Consider the following 20,151-nt stretch of genomic DNA (forward strand, 5'->3'; position numbering starts at 1 on the left):
TAGGTAACCTCTGATTCCCTTTCTGCTGTGCTTCCTGCAGTCTGCTAGCAGCCTGAGCAGGAGACAACAGGTAGTTTTCCAAAAAGTGTATCCATAATGAAAAAATCACACAGAGCTGCCTAATTGTAAAACAGATTCCTGTACTAAATGCAGACATACCCTATAATGGTTTTGTAAACAGACAATTTAAAATTAAATAAAAAATAAGTGTATACTTGTTAATTTGTGATTCAAATTAAATGCCAGTGATATTAAAGAAAAAAAGTACAGTGTGACTGTTCACACGTGACTCCCTTAAGTTCTGTGTGCAGTGTCCCGAGGGACAACTTTCAATGCCCTTGGCAATTAACATTCATCGCTGCAGCTCTTTCTGCATAAAATAAACAAAAATCCATTGCTACTGTGTGTTTTGTTTTGCTTCTCTCATAGACACTCCTGACCAAGTTTTAAAGAAACACACAGTAGAGAGGCATTCAGATCTGAACTGATCTCAGGCTTTGCAGTTCTTATGTGTTTGAAGTTCTGTATTGACAAGACTATAAGATGATTTTGCTCATTTCTCACCTTAGAAATAAAATACGAATTGCCCAGCAAGCCTATAAACCATCCGAACATGTGCTAAATACCTCATGCATGAGTGAATAAAATGTATGACCAAGTTTATTTGTGCATCTCCCGTGAAATCTTCATGTTTATGAGAGATGCAGCTCTGAGATCTGGTCTAATTCTATAAAAGCATCATTGTGCATCTTTCAGAGGCCCCCTGAGTTATTCAGAACAGATATGATTCCAGATCATTGTTGAGGCCACTCAGAATAGCTGCATCTCCCTCTGATATGTAGAGAGCAGTGGGGAATCCAGGATGCCCAGAAGGGCAGGAGGCCAGGCGCTCTGCTCCAAGGCCCCCACCACTTCCCAGGGACACACCGTTACTCTTCTTAAGGCAAGAGCTCCTTTTTCTTTTTAATTAAATTCAGTGTAGGATCATGTCAGGAAATGCAAGGGTGACATGCTTAGAAATAAAACCATGAGTACTAAATTATCCATCCATACTTGACTGCTCAGTTAGCCAGAAGCCTTTGGAAAAAAAGTCCATTGATGGTAAAACTTACCATTTTCTTTAGTGATGTTATGTAGCTGAATTCATTACAATTTGTAAGCACACTGTGGAAGCCTTGGATAAAAAGAGATATGTACAGACGAGCTGCTATACAAAATAGAGTAGTAAAATGAGAATGCAAAAAGGATGAGGTCTAAGCATCACAAAATGTAAATACTACTGACAAAGGTGCATTTTTTTGGGGTGTAGGCATTCATCCCCAGCAAAGTATGGCATTATTTTGTGTCGGAGAAAAGCCTGCTCCACTGGATTTCCTTGGAGGAAACATGGCAACAAGGGAAGAGTCTACTGCAAGGATCACAGGACAGAGAGAACAGGGAACCCCTGAAATACCATCTTCCAGTCAGCCCCTAGTCCAGAAGCTCCTCATTAATGTTCAGAGCAAAGGTGGGAGTAGCTGACCACAGGGTCCACTGAGATATTCCATTAGCCTTTGTCACTGGCTGTGGCCTTCCTGGACCAGTCTCTGTGCCACAAGTTAAACCAGAAGTTCAAGACTCCTGTGTGCTTTGATCATTAGTGATCCCAGATGCCTCATGAAAGGTTGCTAATTGAACTTCACCCCTTTGGCAGGATTGAAGGTCACCTCATTTGGTACGTCTTTCATCAGTGACTCCAAACAAGAAAAAGGGAATATCCCTACAAGAGGCAATGTAATTGCACTGGATGAGTAAAGCAGTATGTAATGGGATAAAATATATCTCCATAGGGATGCCAATAATATTTATTAAAAGTGGAGTACACAAAGACATCACGGTGTATGTCAAGGATACATACTGTTAAATAAATAACTTTCATGAACATTTCTGTATATTATACATGATGTAAAAGTGATTACTTTGGAAAAGAACAGAGTGGAATTTGCTAGACAACTATTTTTGAATTTGGATAGTGTTTAGAAGGGCTTCCACATACCTTTTGGGAAGTTGCCAAGTACGTCATAGGCAGTACTGACTCTTGGAAAAATACTATGGCAAAATTGTGGCCACCATAAGATACTTACTGGGCAGATTATAAACACAGACATAATTTTGCAAGGATTGCAAAATTTTTTCATTCCTCTCCGGTAAATCCTGTTAGCCGGTGATCATTATCCCATGAAGCCCTAGAGAAGCCAGGGAGGGCAAAAACCAACTGAGAAAAATAGGAAACAGGACGTGTGATGTCTCCCTCTTTGGCAGGAAGAAGAGATGGGAACCCAGACGATCTTGGGAAAGAGAGGAAATGGAGGAAGGGTAAAAGGTGGTGGGAGGGTGATTCAGACACCTTGCTCAGGAACGAAGTCCCAGGGGGATCAGAAAAGTGAGAGGAATAAGCAAGCTGTGGAAAGGCTGTGTCTTGGCTTCCATTTGGAATTTTGGGAGATCACCTTGTAGGGGGCTGTGTAGTCATTACTAATGGTTGCCAACTATTTCCCTTCTTCTACCTTCCAGGCACTTGGAGGATTGCGATTTCCACGCCCCCTGGTGGTTGGGTGGGGCTATGTGACCAGCTCTGGCCAACAAGCTCTGAGTGGAAGTGATACGTTACTTCTGGACTAAACTGCCAGGACAAAACCATTTGACGATCTTTTTCCCCTTGGTATGGTGAACCAGACTGCCCACAGGCCATCAAAAGGGGGCACAGAAGTGAGATGAGAGTCTGACTGGATCTGAACAGAAGGTCAACTTGGCAAAGGCAAATTAAACCTGTAACCAAGGCTGCTCAGGCTGGAAACCAAATGAGACTCATGGTCAGCCTTCAGGGAGGCAAGAAGTGACATCGCAAAGATCCCGGAGGGGACAATGACCTGTTCCCTGGGAACACGGTCTTACCAAGAGGTAAATCCACCACAGGCTTCAGGAGCAGGTGCCAAGTAACCCTCAGCGTTAAAAGCAGACAAACTCCCTTCAGCAGATAGCAAGGAGCTGAGCCCCAACGTGAGAAGCCCCACCATCCAGCTCCATGAGGGCACCAGCCCTTCTGTAAACCCAAACACTGTCTTGGAAAGAAGCAGGAACAAAGAAATCTGAGCATCCCTGGAAGATGCTCACCCATTCAAAAGAGTCCACTGAATCCAAAAGAGACTGAGGATTGCCTTATTCTGGGGGTAGTGCTATAATTTGGGCTACTTGGTAGAGAGAAATGACAACATTGCCTCCCTGAAGGTTGTTGACAACGCTGAAAAACACGTTTGGTTTGTTCTGGTTTGTCTCATCTAGCATCTTAGGTTCTATGGAGGTAACCTGGAGACTCCAGACCTTGAAAAGGACCATGGGAAAATCTGAGCAGATGAGTTCTGTGTGACAACTGTACGGCAGGGTCTGCACGAACCCTGGGATTTGGGGGCTTCTCCTCTCACATGCTACCATCATGCCGTGATTTAATAAAGTTGCCTGGTCACCAAGACAGTGCTCTGTGCTTTAGTACATGGGTGTATTTTACATGGATGCTATTACATTTGGCCTGTCCACTGCACTCAATACCCACAGTTGCATCTGCAGGATCATTTGTTAAGAAAATTCGGATAAAGAATGTGTCTTGGCCCTAATAGGTCTAAAAACTTTTAGGAAGCACAGATAAACAGAATGAAAAATCTGACATCCAGAGGCAAAAATTCCCCAGTACATTCATATGCCTTTATAAAAATCTGGTTTGCAAGCCCTTTTATTGCCATCTGAATTGCTCAGACTAGTATTTGGGAATACTGACCAGTTCTACCAGGCACCTAGCCTGTGAATAAAAGATAGAAAGACTGGAGAACTACGATTTTATGAAAAAATATGAGGGACAAGTTTATTATTATAAGATTTGCATCAAACATTTTTGATGTATTCAGTAATATTCTGATTTATATCAGGAGTTGATATACGTCTAGATATTTTAAATTATTATTCACTCTTTCCATTTTCTAACATTTCTTTGTAAAAAACAGTGAATTTTACATCACAGCTTATTTGGGATATTGCAGAGTCCAAATAATCAGACGTTCCAGGTTATAAGAAAATATTTAGTGTCTGATGCCCAGGCCTAAGCATTTTCTGCTAATCTAATCATGTGTATTTATTTCCTGCTAAAACCTGGAGTATTAACTTGTACTAGTAAATGTACTTCCTAAAGTGAGAAATAAATATCTTAACGCTGAGAATTGTTGCTAATATGCTCAGCCATCAATTGTATTGGGAGCATTAGACAAAATCTTTCCTGGCTCCACCAACACATAAGTCTGTTGTGAGGAAATATGATCAACGTCTCGGTACGGGAAAGGTGAAGAATTACAAAGAGAAAAGAAAACATCCAGTCAGTTCAGCTTGTCTCCATCTACTTTCTGTTTGCAATACACAATATAGTAATCTGATATGCCATTTTTGATCAAGTTAAATTTAAAGCAGTCTCATTTGTGCTGTCAGTGATGAGTGGCTTGCCGCATTAGAGGGCGTGATTTTCAGCATCTGGGACATGAATGGAGTTGTCCCTCTTTCTGGGGATGATTGTTTATGCAAGCACTTTGGGGGAACAAAAAAGGAGAACAAAATGTGTGTACGCTTCCTCCTAATCAATCTCAATCAGCTCTGGCCAGACCACTTATCTCACCACCATGCCTGCGGTGACTAAAGAGAACACGTCACATGGCTAAAAAGAACATGTTATCCGGAGTTGGAAAGCAGCATCTGAAATGCTAAAGCCAGTTTCATGAAGGGTCACCTCCAGTAACAATAATTGTAAAAACAAAAGTTTATTCTCACATGCAAGATCTAGAATGAAAGTCCAGCATGATTTACTCTAAGGTAGTTTTTTTACTTTTGGTTTTGGTTTTTTAACTTTTGTTTTGAATAAACTTGAATAAACTGCATAAAGTTCCTTTAGGAGATTTTTGAGAAGAAAAAAATGAAGTCAATATTATAGCATGTTCTTATTTAGAATACACAGATTTCAGCAATCTTGATTTTACATGAGAAATATTAGGTCACTTGTAATTCTAGGAAATATCAATTTAATATTGATGGAAACAAATTCAGCTAATATGAATAGTCAAACCCAATTTGACTGTAAAGATGTAAAGCTTCAAGAACTTTACATTTTTATCTAATGGCATCAATTTTCTTGAATAGGTATATGAATACATGTACGTGTCTGTGTTTTACCCCTTAAAAAAAATCCATCAGTTCAGAAAAATTATACATTCAGGCATTTCCAGTAATTTGTGTTTCTCTGTATAAAAAGGTAAGGTGTATGACCTCAGAGGGGATACTTTGTTAAATGTATTATCTGGAACCCAATCCCAGACTTCAAAATGGGAATGCTAGAGGAACCAGACTAGAAATTTCAAAAGTAAACTCCAGGAGCACTTAGTCCAATGTTGAGTGATGATACTAGCCCATTCCTATCTCTACAATAACCAACACTTCCATTAGGGAGCTCACAGAAAACACTGGCAAACAGGTGGTAACATGCTCAGGAATCATGGTTTTCAAAGATGCAAGGTCTGCATCTCTCTGCTTTGGCCCACCTGTCCCTAGAAACGCCTGGATCCCTCCTAACTTCTCCGCTCATTCCTCTTAATATCCTTCATAGACTTCTTTCTTCTATTTATTGCAAAGTCTTTCCTAAGAAATATCTTACTACTTTTCATAAATTAATAGAAAACAAAATAAATACATAAACTGCATAAGTAAAAAATATGTAAAAGAGAAAACATGAAATGTGCAATAAGTTCTAGTCAATTAATTAACATTTGTTATGTGTTGAATCAATGAAGTACTTTAAAATCATAAAATGTCTTAAAGTTTGAATTATTTGGCTTTGGGGGGTTATATACAGTGGGTCAAATTTATATATATGCACACACATACAATCAAAAATTATGTATAGACTATTCTCTTACTACCTTTATGTATCAGGTAGATGAATTGATCAGCTGCTATGTATAAAGTTCTTGGTGGAAGCTGTGATATTTGAGACATTTCTAATTCTTAATGAACATTCTAGAAGCGCAATGCCTTATGGGCAAAATAAGAAACTAGGGGTGTAAGACAGACCACCTTCTTTAAAACTTCCAAATACCACAACACAGACCAAGGAAATTTTAACCATACAATCAGGGAGTCGAACATGATTTTCCTCACTAGATCATACACAAAATATTCCAAAAAGCTAAAACTACTATATATGAAGAATCATCGCCCTCATTATATTCATCCACATTTCATACTATCCACATTTTACATCATAATCATCTAAACTAAAGTGAACTAATATGTTCTCCAGCATTTACCAAGGCAAAGGAAATGTCAATAAAGACTCTGGGATGCTGGCTTTTAACAGAAAACACATATAGATAATCCTTCAGAAGGAATATTGATAAATTGTGCTGTCTAAAGCATGCTTTAGAAATGGGTCTGAAATCAGGTGGTAATATCTAGGGATATTTAGTGAAATGTACACTATATGCAATCAGAGTAGCAACAACCATGAAAAAAAAACCCTCATCAGTTGATTGCCACTCTTAAAATAATTAATTTAAATTTGCAAAGAGAGTAGTTTAAATATAAAAGATAAGCTTTGTACTTACCATTTTATAATGATGGCTTATAATATTCTGAGTTATTAGTTTTTTAATTAAATATAATGGAAATAAGTTCATCTTAAGCTTCAGGATTTTCCCTTCTAATGTTTATAAACTTCCCAGTGCCACTATATTGATAGCACTGGAGGCCTGAATCATAAAGATACTCTACACATGCAAATTAGAAACACAACACACAAGCCCCTCGGGCCACTTTAAATTAATTAAATATGGCTTATTTAGTTTTTACAATTTTAGGGAAACCACTGGAAAGTTTAGATGTTAAGCTGATATTAGAATAACCACCAGACCGAAAATGGGTAATTTGATAACTGATCTCATTGAAATCTGGTTTCAATGAGAATATATTTTTACTGGGGTGCTAAAAATGATTATGAATGATGCTTTGAGGAGTAAATATCTGGCCACAAAATGCTTTTTCCTGGGAAAAGACCATGAAGGTGGACAATTAATGGACATGCCTTCCCATCCTGAGCTCATTGAAATTCTTCACCTGTGTTCTTACCCTTCCCTGCCAATCTATTTGATCACTTACTAGGTTCCCAAATTTGATCCTTAAGGACACAGTAAAGTTCAAGCTAGACTTTAACTCTGATCTTAGAAATGTCAAAGAAAGGGAGGAAAACACTCAATTCCTTAGTAGTATCTCCAGAATTTACAGCAGTGCGTTTACATGGGACACAGTTAATTTTAACTTTTACTTTCTGAATTCATCTTTCATTTAAAAAATCTATCCCTTAAAACAGTAGCAAAACAAAAGCAGAAATAGAGACACAGACGTAGAGAACAAATGTATGGATACCAAGGGGGAAAGGGGTGGGGTGGGAGGAATTAGGAGACTGGGATTGACATATATACATTATTGATACTATGTATAAAATAGACAACTGATGGGAACATACTGTATAGCACAGGGAGCTCTACCTAATGCACTGTGGTGACCTAAATGGGAGGGAAGTCCAAAAGGGAGGGGATATCTGTATGGGTACGGCTGATTCATTTTGTTGTGCAGTGGAGGCTAACACAACATTGTCAAGCAACCATACTCCAATAAAAGTTAATCAAAAAAAGTAGCAAAGCATTTGAATTTGAAGTGTATGTATTCACTTATTTAATCCACTGAATTAGTATTTGTGCAATAGAAGAGGTAATTCACTCGACAACATTCAAGTAGCAAAAACGGATCTTTCCAAAAAGTAAGTCATTAACTCCCTTCCCACTAATAGGAAGGGAATCTTTATTTTCAGTAGCAGCCTTCACCTGGTCTCCTCCCAGGCCAAGTCCTGGGAATGGAGTCATTTTCCCATGACATCCTTTGGCAGCTTCACATCTTGCAAACATCAGGCTTCCCCAGTGGCTGCAGCACTGGCTCCTTCTTGTGTTGTTGTAGTTATTCATGACCAGCGCACTTGACTAGTCACCCTTCTGTCGCCGGTCCTAAAACTAAAAAGGGATGATAACCCTGGAAAAAATCTAGACTCCAATAATTCCCTTCTCATAAATCTTATTGATGATCATTTGCTGGCAATCAATAGGGAAGGAAGATATCAAAACAAACCAAAAACTGGATCATAAGCAAGAAGAAAGCTAGCAGAGGAATACTAGCAGATATGATGAACCTGCTGCTTTCTTCAGTTTCATTAAACTCAATATAATTAAGTTTTGACCTATAAGAAGGAATATGAACTAAAAATGAAAATAATTCTCTCTGGGAAAGAATCAGCGTGGATTGACAAGAAGACAGCTGCAGACTCACCGTCTCTGCGATTAAGGCTTGCGAAGCCAGGGCCGTGGCTGCTGGACCGCTCTGAGGAGCTGCTGAAGGAAGCCCGGGGCAGGGCAGACGCCAGAGGAGCGTCACAGCTATCTGGGGGGAAACACCACGTGCGGGTTAATACACTGATTAAAGCTTTCCTGTCCTCTCTTCCTCTCTTCTTCCTTCCCTTTTACTTTCCTTTCCTTCCTATTTCCCTGCCACCCTCCCTTCTCTTCTTCCTTAATTTCCTTTCTTTTTAGTTAACAGGCTAGGAAAATGCTAGAGCCTGTGGCAAACATCAGTCTTGATCAGAGGTGTGTTAGTAAACGTTGAACAACAGGCTCTTAAGGAAAATTAAAAACCCTGATTGGTAGCATTTGCCACTTTCCATGGTGTAAATACTCGTACCATGGCCAATTCAAAGCTAGCAGCGTGATGTCACTGACCAGGAAGTTGGAAAAAGAATCATTATATAGTATTTTCACCACGCAGACACAAGGTATGTAAATAACCTCAAGAGCACTGATAACAGCAAGATGACATAAAATAAAGTAGGAAGTGGTGAGTTTTCAGAATGTATTACTTTTGTTTTAATATGATTTAATTAATTATGTTTATATAATTTAATTTTTAATAATGATTGTATTTTCATGCAAAATTCATGAAAAGTTAATGATTGGCTCTTGCTAGCTGCTAAAAATTGGTTCCAGCACGTCACTCCTAAATGGGAAAATATTAAAAGTATTTCCTTGAAAATCAGAAAGAACACTTTCACAGACACCACCGTTTCTATTGAACATTGCACTGAAAGTCCTATCAGTACGTAAGAGAAAATTTAAAAATTAAAAGCACAAAATTGGATAAAAAAGAGCAACCATTATCGTTTCCAGATGATATGATTATGGAGGTAGAAATTCTGAAAGTCATTGGCTAGCTTAACAATTCATTATACAAAAGCTGATAGTATTTCTAAACTTATCCATAGTTAGAAATTAAATTAAATAGGATAGCAAATACTAACAAAACATATAAAGTATCTAAGAATGAATCTTACAGAATTTGCAGGACATTTATGGAGATTATTATAAAAATTGTATTGAAAGACATTAAAGAAAAACTACATAAATTCAGACTACGATGATTGCAAATAGGAAGACTACTTTTAAGGTACTGGTTTTCCCTAGCTTGATCTAAAGATTCATTAGAAGTTCAATCAAAGCTCAGGAGGGTTTTTCACAGAACTTGAAGCAGTGAACCACACAGCTCAGGGGTTCTTAACGTGTGGTACAAATATGATATAGGGGGTCTGTTGAGATGAATAGAAAAAAATTACATCTTTATTTTCACTAACCTCTAGCTAAAATTTAGCATATTCTTCAGTCACAAATGTAGACAAACCAGACTATATTCACCAGTGCCCGTGCATATGTTACCAACATAAGTTACAGATATTTTAATAGCAATCGTTGTCCAAGACATCTAGAAATATTGTTTATGGTCCCCTTTACTTCAAAATAACAGTATTTATTAAAGTCACCACTAGATCTTGTTTTTTAATGCGCTAATAACTAAGAAACCACTATGTTACAATTTCTAGTACATTGATATCAGCATTTCAATATAACTATTTACTTTGTAACCCTATGTATACATTTTATGCATTTACAAGCATTGCTGTGAGAAGGGGTCAGGCTTCAGCAAAGTGCCCGAAGGGTCCTTGGCACAAGGAAGAGCAAAGAAACACCCGTTGTGAGTGTGTGCACTGCAAGTACAAAGCTGTTGAGACATTACTGGGGCATTATTAGCCATTCAGAAAATTCCAGAAGATTGGGATTATCCACAATCCACAGTCAGCTGTGCTAACTCGAATGTTAACGTGACAATTTCTCAGGGGACAATTTCTCTGCCTGTTGAGCAGACCAGGCCTGCATCATTCCCCCTTTAGGTAAAGGGGTCCCAGGGATCTAAGTAACCTGCTCAAAGTCACAGAGCTGGTGGAGGGTAAGTGAAGATTATCTCCATCAACTGTTTAGCTTGGGAAGCCTGCTCCTTTCCCAGCCTCCCCCACCCCCCGCAGCACGGCTTCCTTTCTGAGTCTCCCCAGACGCTCCCCACTCAGTCCCCTCTGCTCACATCTTTCTCATCTCACCGTATTGGGGTCTCTCCTTTCTGGGTTGGAAACAGTGAGGACCAAGTGTAGATTCTGGAGCCAGACAGGGTGTGGGCATGACATTTACCAAGCTGCCTACTCTTGGGAAGTCACTGGCCCTCCCTAAGCCTCAGTTACCTCATCTGTACAATGAGGATGTCACACAACTGAATCACACAACTGGACAAAGGGGAATCACACAATTCATAGGGTTTCTATGAGGATTAATAGTGTTTGCTTTTATTATTTTCAGTATGGTAAGACAAGTCATCACATAAGCTTCTTCAAAATATTCTATAAGGACGTTTTCCCTATAGAGAGATATAGAAGGCAGCATTCAACGTTCCAAGCCATATTCTCATTTTTTATTCTTTCCTCAAAAGAAGGCATATGAATCTTAGTCTTTAAAAAAAAAAAAAAGAGTAAGATGTACTCGCTCTTATGAAGTCATCTTTGCCTTTGAGAAACAATTTTAAAAGTGATCATTTTCTTTACAACCCTAATTGGTTGTTCCAATTCACTTCCACACAGTCAAATTTGAGAATGCACGTGATCAAAAAACGTGACCATGTCCAATAAGGTACTTGGAAAAGAGCAGCTCTGTGTTTGGACAGTGTTTTCAGTACATTCACTGTGGTTTTAACTAAATTACATTCAAGTTAGGTGAAGTCTCAGATGCCATCCAAAAATCTCCTTAACCATTATTTTCCATCTGAAATGTCTATATTTTATACTACGATTCCTGGAGCCAAAATTGTTAAGACACAACTTAATTTTCTTTTTCTGGAATCATTAAAAAATATTTGATTTCCACTGAATATTATTCTTATCAATAGTCTGATACATACTATTTCTATCCAAAAAAAAAAGATGAATCCTGAAATGCTTCAAAGCTACAACAATTATTCATAAATAATTGTTTTTAACAAACGAGATGGCAAAACAACTGAAAAGTACAACTATTTACCACTTAGGGGGAAAATGAGGTGAGTACAAGTAATAATCTTGTAAGAATTAACAAATGAAAATAGGCAGATAATATTACAGTTCAATAGGCTAAAGCAAGTTTATTTCTCTTCATAATAACACTCATATTAATAAGAAATTATTCTATGAAATAATCTCAGTTTTGAAATGCACTTATTCCTTCAAAAGTGCAAATGTACTCAGAAGCTCAAATGTTCTCAGAAAAGCTTAGGAACTCTAAAGGGAAACTGAGGATCCGTTGTAACGTGTCTTATAGAAAATACAGACACACCGTAATTGTTCATGATTTATGTATGATGCAGATCAGAGTGCTCGGCACATCCCTGTGTGCATGCTTCTATAATACGTTCTTATGTATTAAATGAGCAAACATTGTCTCAGTAGTTGTACCTATTGTAACATCATTTTAGTCAATGGCCTATTGTTTGTCCTGCCAACAGAACAGCTTTATACTGAAATCATTAAACAATATTTCAGCTTCTGTTTTTAAAAATTATATATATATTCTTTTCTCCAGGTAAAATCTTAGAAATTTGGAACTTCCCATAGCTGGGGAAAACATAGTTGCCTTAATCCTCTCAATCTAAGTGACACTCTCTGAGTGTTTTCCAGACCCTTGACCTCCTCCTAAAACTACTTAAATCTACCCCCTCCATAAATAAAAAACAGTCCCAGACAAACCTCTTTGGATTACTACAGCTCCTTGGTGATGCATGCTCTTAGTTTCTTCAGAACTTTCAAATCCAGTTTATACACAACTGTATATAAATGGCATCTTTTCAATATGCATTATGTTCTAAAGTAGACTAAAAATTCCTCAGCAAAGAAAATGTCACTTTACTGAATTCATTGATGAGCTCTAGTAGTTATCTGGTAGCACCTTTAGGATTTTCTATGTCTAATATCATATCATCTGCAAACAGTGACAGTTTTACTTCTTTCTTTTCCAATTTAGATTCCTTTTCTTTTTCTTCTCTGTTTGCCACAGCTAGGACTTCCAAAACTATGTTGAATAAAAGTGGTGAGAGTGGACATCCTTGTCTTGCTCCTGATCTTAGAGGACATGCTTTTAGGTTTTCACTGTTGAGTATGATGTTAGCTGTAGGTTAGTTGTATATGGTCTATATTATTTTGAAATATGTTCCCTCTAGGACCCTTTCTGGAGAGTCTTTAATCATAAATAGGTGTTGAATTTTGTCAAAAGCTTTTTCTGCATCTATTGAGGTGATCATATGGTTTTTATTCTTTAACTTGTGGTGGTGTATCACAGCCATTGATTTGCAGATACTGAAAAATCCTGGCATCCCTAGGATAAATCCCACTTGATCATAGTGTATGATCCTTTTAATGTATTGTTGGATTTGCATTGCTAGTATTTTGTTGAGGACAGATGAATGGATAAAGAAGATGTGCTACCTATATACAATGGGATATTACTCAGCCATTAAAAAGAATGAAATAATGCCATTTGCAGCAACATGGATGGACCTGGAGATTATCATAGTAAGTGAAATAAGTCAAACGGAGAAAGACAAATATCTACTAAAAAATTTGAAACAATAATTCAAATAATTATTTTAATAATATAATAATAACCTTCCAAAACAGAAAGCACAAAGTCCAGAGGGCTTCCCTGGTGAATTCTGCCAAACATTTAAGGAAGAAATCATGCCATGTCTCCATAATCCCTTTTAGAAGATAGAAACAGAGGAATACTTTTTAACTTATTCTATGAGGCTAATAGTACCATAATACCAAAACCAATCACAGATATTACAAGAAATGAAACCTACAGACCAATATTTCTCATGAACACAGATGCAAAATCCTCAACAAAATATTAGCCATCAAATCCAACAATGTATAAGAAGAATTACCGGGAATTCCCTGGCAGTCCAGTGGTTAGGACTCCATGCTTCCACTGCAGGGGGCCCGGGTTCAATCCCTGGTGAGGGAACTAGGATCCCACAAGCCACACGGTGTGGCCAAAAACAAAATAATAAAGTAAAATAAAATAAAAATTTTAACAGATTTTTAAAAAATAGAAGAAGAATTACATACTGAAACAAGTGGAATTTGTCCCAGGTATTCAGGGCTGGTTCAACATTCAAAAATCAGTTTATGTAATCCATCACATCCACAAGCTAACAAAGAAAAATCACATGGTACTATCGATAGATGAAGAAAAGCATCTTGACAAAATCCAACACCCATCCATGGTAAAAACTCTTGGTAAACTAGGAATAGAGTTGAACTTTCACAAATTGATAAAGAATATCTACCGAAAACTTACAGCTAACACCACACTTAATGGTGAGAAACTGGGAACTTTCCCCACTAAGATCAAGACTAGGCAAAGATTTTCCCTCTCACCACTCCTTTTCCACATCCTACTAGAAGTCTTAGTTAATGCAATTAGACAAGAAAAGGAAATAGAAGGGATACAGATTAGGAAAGAAATGTCTTTGTTATGGATGACAAGATCATCTATGCAAAAACTCCTGGAACTAATAAGTGGTTATAGCAAGGTCACAGGATACAAGGTTAAAATACAAAAGTCAATTGTTTTTCTATATACCAGCAATGATCAAGTGGAATTAGGAATCTGAAACACTATGCTATTTACATTAGCACCTAAAAAATATATAATACTTAGGTATAAATCTAACAAAATATGCATGAGATCTATATGAGGAAAACTACAAAACTCTGAGCAATTAATTGAGGAAGAACTAAATAAATGGAGAGATACTCCATGTTCATGGACAATACTCAATATTGATTGTCAAGATTTCAGTTTTTCCCAATTGATCTATAGATTCAAGGCAATCTCAATCAAAATTCAAGCAAGTTATTTTGTGGATATCAACAAACTGATTCTAAAGTTTATGTGGTGAAGCAAAAGACCAAGAACGGCCAAAACAATATTGAAGAAGAACAGAGTGGTAGGAATGACACTACCTGATTTCAAGACTTACCATAAAGGTACAGTAATTAAGACAGTGTATTGGCAAAAGAACTGGCAAATAGATCAGTGAAACAGAACAGAGAGCCCTGAAGTAGACCTACACAAATATAATCAATTGACCTTTGACAAAGTAGCGAAGGCAATACAATAGAGCAAAGATAGTCTTTTCAATAAGTGGTAATGGAACAAATGGACTTCCATAAGCAAAAACATGAATCTAGACACAGACTTTTTACCTTTCACAAAAATTAATTCAAAATGGTTCACAGATCTAACTGTAAAGCACAAAACTATAAAACTCCTTGAAGAGAACATAGGAGAAAATCTAGATGAACTTGTGTTCTGCAAAGACTTTGTAGATACAAAGCCACGATCCATGAAGAAAAGAACTGATAAGATGGACTTTATTAAAATTAAAAAGTTCTGCCCTGCAAAAGACAGTCAAGAGAATGAAAACACAAGCCATAGGATGGGAGAAAATATTTGCAAAATACACATCGAACAAATGACTTTTATCCAAAATATACAAAGAACTCAAACTTACCAATAAGAAAACAAACAACTCCAGTTAAAAAATGGTCCTAAGCTGACTTTAACAGACACTTCACCGAAGAAGATACACAGATGAGAAAGAAGCATATGAAAAGATGCTCCACATCATATGTCTTCAGAGAAATGCACATTAAAACAACAATGAGATACCACTACACTCCTATGAAAATGGTCAAAATCTGGAACACTAATGACACCAAATGCTGGCAAGGATGTAGAGCAACAGGAACTCTCATTGGTGGTGGGAATGCAAAATGGTGCAGCCTTTTTGGAAGACTGTTTGGCCGGTTCTTACAAAACTAAACATATTCCTACATGCAATCCAAAATCTGTTCCTTGGTATTTACCCAAAGGGGTTGAAAACTTATGTCTACACAAAAACAGGCACAAAAATGTTGATAGCAGCTTTAGTCATTAAACGCCAACACTTGGAAGCAACCAAGACACCTTTAGTAGGGAATGGATAAACAAACTGTGGTACATCCATATAGTGGAACATTAGTAATAAAAAGAAATGATCCATCAAGCCATGAAAAGACACAGAAGAAACCCAAATGCATATTACTAAGTGAAAGAAGCCAGTCTTTAAAGGCTACATACCATACAATTCTAGCTATATGATATTCTGGAAAAAACAGAAGTGTGAAGCCAGTAAAATGATCAGTGGTTGCCAGTGTTTAGATGGGAGAGAGGAATGAATAAGAGGAACACAAGGGATTTTAAGAGCAGTGAAACTATTCTGTACAATAATATAATGCTGGATACATGTCATTATACATTTGTCCAAACCCACAGAATGTACAACACCGAGAGTGAAACATCAACTATGGACTTGGGGTGACTATCATGTGTCAGCACAGGTTCACCAATTGTAAAATAAAAAAAGTATCAACACCACTCTGGAGAAGGATGCTGGTAACGGCAGAGGCTAAATAAGCATGTGTGAGGGAAGGGGGTATATGGGAAATCTCTGTACTTTCTGCTCAATTTTACATAAACCTAAAACTGCTCAAAAAATAAAGTTTATTTTTAAAAAAGGGCAGGGGGGCTTTCTCTTTATCAACTACCCTGAGTATTCACTTAAAAATAAGTGCTATGATTTAAATAACTTACTGAGAAAGAAGAGAAACTTTCAGGGTTTTTTTTCCCCAGTTATACATCCTGGAGCCCATTTATAAAACTGAGTTCTATCCCTTCATGGTTTTAAAATTGTGCAAGGGTGTGTGACTCTACCAGCCTTCAGAGGAATCAAATATCTGGAGGGAGAATGGCTGTAGTTTTTCATGGATTGTCCTGCTTCAGCACCCTAAGCAGACAAGGATTTAGATCTGTTTTAAAGGTCAATTTTAATTATCCCAATTATTATTCACTCATGACTGCTGAAAAATTATATTCGACAAAAGGAACAGATTCCCAGTGGTGGGAGTGTTTCTAAAGTTATAACTTGTGCCAGTTTAATGAATCATACTGCTTCTCATACAGGAACAGCACTTTTTTTTTTTTAAAGAACCACTATTTATCTTTATTTCTTCAGCTTCCATCACAGTGCCTGGCACATGGTAAGCATTTGATAAATGTTTGCTGAATTAAATTGATCACAAGTCCGAGAGCAACTTTCTTAAATCTCCATATCTAAATTATATTTCAACCCTGACATATATTGAGCTTAAAACATTGAAACAGCCAAGTTCATCCTAACAGAAAAATCATGCGGTCTTAATTTCCAGGCTGGGCGTGGGGTAGGTATGTGATAGTGGGACCCAGGAAAATATAGATAGAGAAGAGGGGTTCTCACTAATAGGAAGGGACTGCCAATGAAGTATTCATTTCAGAAGGCATTCTCATTCCTGCTTAAACAGGGCATGTCAGTAAAATTCAGCAATCCAACACACTCAGATATTTTTCAAAAATAATTCACAAATGGAAAGATGAGAACATGTCTGTGTTAGAAGTAACATCTCTAGATTTATCAAGATTGTATAATTTTGTGCAATGAAATTCAGGGGAGAAATAGACACAGCAGTTTTTCAGACACTGATACCCAAGGGGCAATTCCCCATCCCTGCCCCTGAAATTCTGATTTAGTGAGAGGATTTATTTGTGTACTTAAGGCAGACACATTCTGTTCTTCAGAGAAGGAAATGTACAACACTCGGGACAGGAGCTGAGAGATCTCTGCAGTGGATGAAAACCTCAACTGTGCCAGGAGAGACCCTCAACGTGGCCACCAGGAGTGTGCACTAAACTGCAGTTTTCATATGAGTAGCCCTGGTATCTGTATTAGGTTCTGTGGTTATTAAACCAGAATTGGAGAGTTGGGCAGTGTAAAAGACATACTTTCAAAAATCTGAAGCCCTATCACGCTAGTGCCCAGAAAGATGCACTTGGGAAACTCAGCTGTTGACTCATATTAGTATTGATATTACTTTAAATATTTAGTTTAAAAAGACTTTCACTATCCATAGCTCATTAACTGGAAAACTTCCTTGCTTGTATATAAATCTGAAATATCCATTTAAGGGGCAAAGTCTAATATGCCACACAACTTACTCAAATTGTTGAAATAGTCACAGAGCAATGAAATATGCAGTTTTGGGGTGACGTCAGTATCATGATAGTGTGAATCGTTCCTTTTTTCTCTCTCTCCTTTGATTTACAACTATTAGGACGTCCATAACCAGAAAAAAAAAAAAAAAAAAGCACCTATCCACAGCATACAACGACATCCAAGAGATCCATCCACCTGTGCATCCAAAGTGGGTGGATTGGACCATGGAGTAGGTAGCAGGGATTGAGGTAAGTGGCTGCAGAGCTGGTGGCAGGAGGCTGTGACAGCACAGAAGGCGGCTGCTGTTCTGGCAGCGAGCCAGCACCACCTTTCTGGCAGAGGAGCTGGAGGATGAAGGCAGTGACTGGAAGTCTGCCCAGCCACGTGTGTTACAGCTGGCGGGACCAGTTGCTCTCTCTGAGGAGAGACTGCAGTGAATGGGCAGAGGGAAAGGAAAGGTAAGTAGACAGACAAAGAGAACTGAAGTAAAATGTCTCCTGCTGTCTGCCCCTGGAGGCAAGGGGACCGACCACCCAAGGACCCCCGGGACACCGCCCCCATCCCAACTTGAGGATACCTCTACCAGGCCATGGACACCCACAAAGCCCCAAGTGCTAAGTACACACCTCCCCCCTGCGCCCACATTCTGCCACCACGCGTTGTTTTTGTTGTTGTTGTTTTTGTTTTGTTTTGTTTTAACTGTGTGGGTTCCCAATCTTAGAAGCCGCTAGTTAACGCTGGTAAGAGAAACCAAAAACTTGTGCCATAGCGCCACCTTCTGGAAAGGAAGGCTCCTAACTACCAACCTGTTGCATTCTTAGGATCAAAGTAAACAAAGTCTTACCTAAATAAAAATGGTGTTCCATTTTTTATTTAGGGAATCATGGTAGTACGGTATCGCAAAAAAAAGAAAGACAATTTTCCAGTAGCCAAACCCAAAGGTATGGAATATTGTGATCTAACTGATAAAGAGTTTTAAATAGCTGTTATGAAGAAATTCAATAGAAAACTCATAAAGGCAATGCAATGATATTAGGAATGAAAATAACAAGCAGAAGGAATACTTTACCAAAGAGATTAAAATTCTAAAAAAGAATCAGACAGATTTCGGGAGCTGAAGAACTCAATAAATGAGATAAAGAATGCATTACAATGCACTGGAAATAGAGCAAATCAGGTAGAAGAGGAATTAGCAAGCTCAAGGATAGAAATATAGAAATAATTCAGGTGGAAGAAAAGAGAGAGCTAAGATTTTTAAAAAGTGAAGCCTATGAGAAATATCTGATTCTATTGGAAAGGGAAACGTAAGAATAATGGGCATCCCAGAAGGAGAAGAGAGTGGGAAGGGGACAGAGTTTATTTAAAGAAATAATAGCTGAGAAATTCCCAAATCTGGGGAAGGGATGAATATACAGATCCACGAAGCTAACAGAATATCTTGTTATCGCATCACAGAAAGACCTCCAAAACATATTTTAATGAAGCTGTCAAAATTCAATTATAAAGAAGCAATTTTAAAGGCAGCCAGGGGGGGGAAAAAAAAAAAGACAGCAACCTACAGAGGTACCCCCATTAGGCTACAGTAGATTTCTCAGCAAAAACTTTGAAGGTCAGGAGATAGATAGTGGAATGACATATTCAAAATATTGAAAGATAAAAATTTCCATCTAAGAATATGTGGCAGTTATCCTTCAGATATAAAGGAGAATCAAAGCCTTTCCCAGACAAACTAAAGCTGAGGGAGTTTACCACCACTAGACCTGCCTTATGAGAAATGTTGAAAGGAGCTCTTCAAGCTGAAACAAAAAGACAAAAGTACACAAAACTCTGATTAAGATGATAAATACTCATAATTAGAATACTGTATATCTTTTCTAGAACAGTATATTAAATTCTTAACTATAATATAATGGTTAAAGGAAAAGAACATTAAAAATAGCTATAGATACTACAACTTGGTAATGAAATCACAGCATAGAGATCATTTCTAACATTAAAAATAGAAAAGGGGAAGAGTAAGCAGATGAAACCTTTATAGGTGAATGAAGATAAACTGGCATCAGCAGGAAAGGGGCTATTTTACCTGTAGGATGTTTTATGTAAACTTCATGGTAACCACAAGCAAAAATCTAGAGCAGAAACATAAACATAAAAAAGGGGAGAGTGAGCAAATCACCATGGAAAACCACCAACTTATAAGGGCAGACAGAAAGAGAAGAAAAAAGGAACAACAGAGAGACAAAATAAGCAGAAGGCAAAAGATAAAATGGCAATAGTAAATTCTTACATATCAATAATCACCCCTAAATGTAAGCAGATTGAACTCACCGATCAAAAGGCACATAGTGGGTGCATGGCTGAAAAAACAAGGTCCAACTCTATGCTCTCTACAGAAGACTCATTTCAGCTCTAAAGGCACATAGGCTCAAAGTGAAAGGATGGAAGATGATATTCCAAGCAAATAGAAATGAAAAGAAGGTGGGTATAGCCATCCTTGTATCAGAC

General features: G+C 37.7%; 1 protein-coding gene across 7 annotated transcripts in view; it reads right to left on the reverse strand.

The window, feature by feature from the left end:
• Positions 1–20,151, reverse strand: part of LOC309633573 (contactin-associated protein-like 3) — a 164,127-nt gene that overhangs the window by 51,549 nt on the left and 92,427 nt on the right. For 5 of the 7 annotated variants that reach the window (XR_014247619.1, XR_014247620.1, XM_082402514.1 and 2 more), the window contains one exon: positions 8,443–8,553. The exons of 1 other annotated variant lie outside the window; for it this stretch is intronic. Coding sequence is in view for 3 of the 6 variants with exons in the window: in XM_082402514.1 (XP_082258640.1) it covers positions 8,443–8,553 (111 nt within the window). In the remaining 3 variants the exon portion in view is untranslated. Of the gene's footprint in view, positions 1–7,946; positions 8,130–8,442; positions 8,554–17,648; positions 18,075–20,151 lie in introns of all 7 variants that reach the window. One more of the 7 variants, XR_014247622.1, reaches the window with a different exon arrangement.

Source organism: Balaenoptera borealis (genome assembly GCF_965194805.1).
Source record: "Balaenoptera borealis genome assembly, chromosome: 8".
Taxonomy (NCBI): Eukaryota; Metazoa; Chordata; class Mammalia; order Artiodactyla; family Balaenopteridae; genus Balaenoptera; species Balaenoptera borealis.